The sequence below is a fragment of the Micropterus dolomieu genome, unplaced genomic scaffold, assembly GCF_021292245.1.
Source record: "Micropterus dolomieu isolate WLL.071019.BEF.003 ecotype Adirondacks unplaced genomic scaffold, ASM2129224v1 contig_9902, whole genome shotgun sequence".
In the NCBI taxonomy this organism is placed as follows: Eukaryota; Metazoa; Chordata; class Actinopteri; order Centrarchiformes; family Centrarchidae; genus Micropterus; species Micropterus dolomieu.
This window is the reverse complement of record NW_025738888.1, coordinates 1-5,384: the sequence shown is the minus strand read 5'-3', so window position 1 is coordinate 5,384 and position 5,384 is coordinate 1. Positions and strand designations below refer to the sequence as shown.

Below are 5,384 nucleotides of genomic sequence, written 5' to 3'. Positions count from 1 at the left end.
CCGAGAAGGGGAACGAGAGACTGCGTCGGCCCGCCGCACCTCTCTCCCCGCCTGAAGCGCCTGCTTCATAGTTTAAGCTAATGATGAGTGTGTACAGGTGTGCTTTATACTCCTCCGGTTATTCCGTCACACCTTACCGTTCTAGCAACAAGCCAATAGGATTGGAGTGATTTCATTCACGTTCAGACCTGCTTCACCTAGAGGCGTTCCCATAGTGTCGTAACCGACGCAGTCTCTCGTTCCCCTTCTCGGGGAACCAGGGTTACATACGTAACCCGAGACGTTCTTGGCGGGCAGGCAGAACTCTGTATAACACCTGTTACATTAGAAAATTTTCTGTTCAGGACTGACTGGAAAACCCACTGCATGGGAGCGAATGTTTCTGTATCACAGTTGAGAGAAACAGTGGCAGGTCTGTCCTGAATTTTATTTGTTGTAGGGATGTTTACATCCAAGCTGCATCAGCCAAACTCGTGTAAGATAGCGTTACAAAGTTATGGGGATTTCCAATCCTCAAATAATTTTCTTTTGTACAAAAAGTTTAAATCTAACCACTGTTTTGCTTGGCCGTGTATGTTGTCCTATAACAACCTTTGAAATCATACAAGGGTTAGGTTATAATGAATAACATTATATTTTTATTCTACTTTATAGAATACTAAGACTAACTAGCTTTACCAAAACACAAAGAAGCACTGCTCCGTCTGGATCAGCTGGTGAGGATGCTGACCTCTCTGCCTGGGAAATGTAGCTTTAGTCTCAATCCTTTAGTATTATCATGTAGTCATCATGTGAATATTTAAGACCCGTTTACAAGATTATTGTTTTAAAACAAATTAGCTTTAAAAATATTTTAATATATGAGATAGAGACTGAGTTTTCAACCAACGCACAATATACTAGCGTTAAAATTAGTTTACCTAGCTAGCCACAGCTGATAATCTGGTAGCGACAGTTGTAATTTCTGCCAACAAAATCCATGGTTGTCAGCCATAAAGAGAAGCCTGCTTTTGTTTACTTCTCTGAAGTCAAAAACCCATTGTTAGAAAAAAGTATTTTGAGTGAAAAAACAGCCATGTTATCATTGTAAATGTGCAGTGTCAGGATGGAATGTTTGACAGAGAAAGCAACAGTAACGAATGGGCTAATGGTTACTATCCAGATGGTTTTAAGTCAAATTATGATTATGTGTTTTTATTCTTTCCACAGCTGAAATCTACCCAAAAGTGTATCACAGCTGTTTCTTCATTGTCACATACTTTGCACCATTATGTCTCATGGTCCTGGCGTATATCCAGATATGTCACAAGCTATGGTGTCAACAGGTGTGTACTCCTGCACTTTATGTTGCAATACATCAGCTTTTACAATGCCATGATTAAAAAGTGAACTGCTCTTTCTTTGGCAGTTTTAAAGTGTGTGATATACACATATTTTTAATCAACAGATTCCCGGAAACACATCAGTGTTGCAGAGGAAGTGGAGGTCCATGCAGTGTTCAGGTCCCACTCCAGGGCTGGGAGAGTCCATGAGGGTCAGGACCAGCACAGTTTGTGCTGAGATCAAACAGATCCGGGCCCGGCGCAAGACAGCTCGAATGCTAATCGTAGTGCTCTTTGTTTTTGCCCTGTGCTACCTACCAATCAGCGTGCTCAATGTGATGAAAAGGTAATAATTGGTCAAGCTCTAAATTATCAAAAGCCATTCAAATGCAGAGGGATCAGTTTACTCATATCTAGCATTGCTTTTTTCGTCAGGAGCTCACCTTGGAAATTTCATGTTTAATAATGACTGTTACAGTATATTTAGTATTTAAGTACTGAATAGTGGCTTGTTTTTATTATTTTAATAATAATGTGATTTGTAGTATAGCATCAAAATCATGCAAACATGAATTATTTTTTAACTGATGGGCCTAATGTCATACCTTACTTCCAGAGTCTTTGGGACATTCAGGAGCACAAATGACAGAGAGACAGTGTATGCATGGTTCACCTTTTCACATTGGCTCATATATGCCAACAGTGCAGCAAATCCTATCATCTACAATTTCCTCAGTGGTAAGTTTGTAACTCACCACTCAGACCAGTTGTGTGTGTTCATTACTGTCCTCTAGTGGACAACCCTATGTCTCATTGCTTTAAGTTGCATGTATTACAAAATGTCTTACATGAATTTACAGATTGTAGATGCCGTTGATGGCCTTGATAATAACACATGCTTCTCAGATGTTCATCATCATGTGCTGAAAAAAAAAAGAAATATGATGTATTTATAATAAATCCAGAGTCAATCAAATTTTCTAAACAAAATGTATAGTTAATAATGCGCATCAAACTGAAAAATGCAGTTTGTGATGCAAAGTGTTCAAACGTAATGGTTTCTGAGTGTATTTCATGTTTCTCTTATTCCAGGGAAGTTCCGCGGGGAGTTCAAAACAGCCTTTTCTTGCCATTGTTATGGCAAAGGCCAAAATCACACACAGAGGACACGGACCAGACCAAGCACAGACAGACGGAAATCCCTGTCAACTCAAGTTAGCAACATGGACAATGTGTCACGCATATCAGATCAGATAGTGTAGTTTTATAATCCAGGTGGTGAGTTTTTCTGACCAATTCAAGCATCAGATGACACTCTCATCATTAAGGTAGACATTATTTTTGTTTTATGTTTGCTTAGTTTCACGAGGACACTTTATGGAAGTTAAGAGCTTTAGCAATCTGGGCACTGTTTTCTGAAGACCTTCTCACATTAACACAATCAGGAACACAGTAGGACATGGCCTCCACTCAAATGCACAGAAACTGTCTATTTATTATTAAAGGACACCTTTTGAATGTTTAGTATTTATTAACGCATACCATATGTACTATGATACAAGGTTAAGTGAGTTTTAATTGGACGTATTGTATTGTAAATGTACTATGTTGACTGCTCTGCATACTGGAGATGAACCTGCTGATTCCAATTTTGGCCGATTCCAATTTTCATTCTCTCTAAGAACTATAAATGACAGTATACACAAACATTTTTGTAACTTTTCTTTACTGGAAAATTCTCTTTATTAGGATCCCCATAAGCAACGGCTTTTCTGACTGGGGTCCATTCCGCAGCAGGTTACAGGAGCTTCTCTCAGTCAAACACAAAAGTAATTCAGGTTTGGCTGCTGGACAGAGTTTTTAGTATGAATAAAATCTAACTGAAAAGAAACTGCAGTAGGTTATAACAAGGCTCAGTGTTTCCCACAAAAGGATAATGTAAATGTAGTGGTGGGGGGTATATATGTATTTTTTATTTGAAAGAATACATTACCCTATTTCTAGTATTTCTATAGTATAATTTCACCATTTTAATTCTACTTAATTGTCCAAATTACTTTTTTACTCACAAACTACATTATTCTGGTCACCTTCTATGTGTCAGACACCATCCAGCACAGCACGTGTGTAACATTTAGTGTGACCGGCAGAAAATCGGACATTTGACATCACCGGCCCATACTGTCCTCAGCCAGTTGATTGGTGCATCCCTACGGCATACATTTATTTTTAGTTCAGTAGCAGGATTTGTTTATTAATGTTTATATATTTGTAGGTTTTATGGGTTTTTATAACAATAATACAGCAGGTGCTATAGACAATAAGTCTTTTAACTGCTCAGGCTTGTAGTTTGTCTCCTTGATTTGTAGTTCCTGCATGAATGTGTCCTGGTGGACTTCGTTATGAAACGGCTTTCTTTCACTGGACATACACTGAGTTTTGATTGAACAATATCGGCAAAGCGAATATTTTATATTGTAGCTACACACTTGCCTACTATGTATTGCACCAAAGCAAAATTTATTAATTCTATTTTAATCCATTAAACCATTTTGAAATACAATGAAGTGCTTCTGTCAGTCACCTTTACTGACAGCTTCAGAGCGCAGGGGGACATTGTCCTGCTGGAAAAGATAATTCTCCAGGCCCAACCTTTCAATCATTCCACTTAATGAACACAATGGTAATGAGTCCTGTAAATGAATGATTTATTTTGATTTGATTTTTTACAAAAAATACAATTTAATAAATGCATAAACAACAGAAAATGTAATGAGGACTCTCAAGTGTATACTTTAATCCAGTCTTTATTTTGACTGTAAAACAATTGTTGTCTCAACAAGTGGTAATGCTTAAACATTGTTTTGTTTGGCTTCATGACCATCATACAAATTAATTTCTCCTCGCAGCTTAATTAAGGCTAATATGCCTGTAAATATGCTGTGACACACACACACAAACGTGTGTCTGGCTCTCTTCCTTTTGGCTGAGAGTAAATGCTTGAGTGTGAGCAGCAATTCATTTACAGCACACGTTGTTTGTTTTGCTGCACCATAACTATTGTAAACAGGCACCCTTGATTTGGCATACCATGATCCCAGTAAGGAAATTGCACTATTGACACATACAGGTGCTGGTCATATAATTAGAATATCATCAAAAAATTGATTGATTTCAGTAATTCCATTTAAAAAGTGAAACTTGGATATTGTATTCATTCATTACACACAGACTGATATATTTAAAATGTTTATTTAATTTAATTGTGATGATTAAAACTGAGAACTAATGAAAATCCCAAAATCAGTATCTCCAAAAATTAGAATATTACTTAAGACCAATACAAAAAAAGGATTTTTGGAAATGTTGGCCAACTGAAAAGTATGAACATGAAAAGTATGGGCCCCTTTTGCCTGAATTACTGCAGCAATGCGGCGTGGCATGGAGTCCATCAGTCTGTGGAACTGCTCAGGTGTTATGAGAGCCCAGGTTGCTCTAATAGTGGCCTTCAGCTCTTCTGCATTGTTGGGTCTGGCGTATCGCATCTTTCTCTTCACAATACCCCATAGATTTTCTATAGGGTTAAGGTCAGGCGAGTTTGATGGCCAATTAAGAATAGGGATACCATGGTCCTTAAACCAGGTACTGGTAGCTTTGGCACTGTGTGCAGGTGCCAAGTCCTGTTGGAAAATGAAATCTGCATCTCCATAAAGTTGGTCAGCAGCAGGAAGCATGAAGTGCTCTAAAACTTCCTGGTAGATGGCTGCGTTGACCTTGGACCTCAGAAAACACAGTGGACCAACACCAGCAGATGACATGGCACCCCAAACCATCACTGACTGTGGAAACTTTACACTGGACTTCAAGCAGCGTGGATTCTGTGCCTCTCCTCTCTTCCTCCAGACTCTGGGACCTTGATTTCCAAAGGAAATTTACTTTCATCAGAGAACATAACTTTGGACCTCTCAGCAGCAGTCCAGTCCTTTTTGTCTTTAGTCCAGGCGAGACGCTTCTGACGCTGTCTTGTTCAAGAGTGGCTTGACACAAGGAATGCGACAGCTG

General features: G+C 38.7%; 1 protein-coding gene across 1 annotated transcript; it reads left to right on the top strand.

Annotated features, from left to right (window-relative positions):
- Positions 1–1,209: 1,209 nt before the first annotated feature.
- LOC123965500 (orexin receptor type 2-like) lies at positions 1,210–2,973 on the top strand (the record flags this gene model as incomplete). The annotated part of the gene is made up of 4 exons (XM_046042017.1): positions 1,210–1,325; positions 1,448–1,668; positions 1,939–2,060; positions 2,415–2,973. Coding segments are annotated over 4 exons (629 nt in total), but the record flags the coding sequence as incomplete, so codon positions are not given.
- Between the last annotated feature and the right edge of the window lie 2,411 nt (positions 2,974–5,384).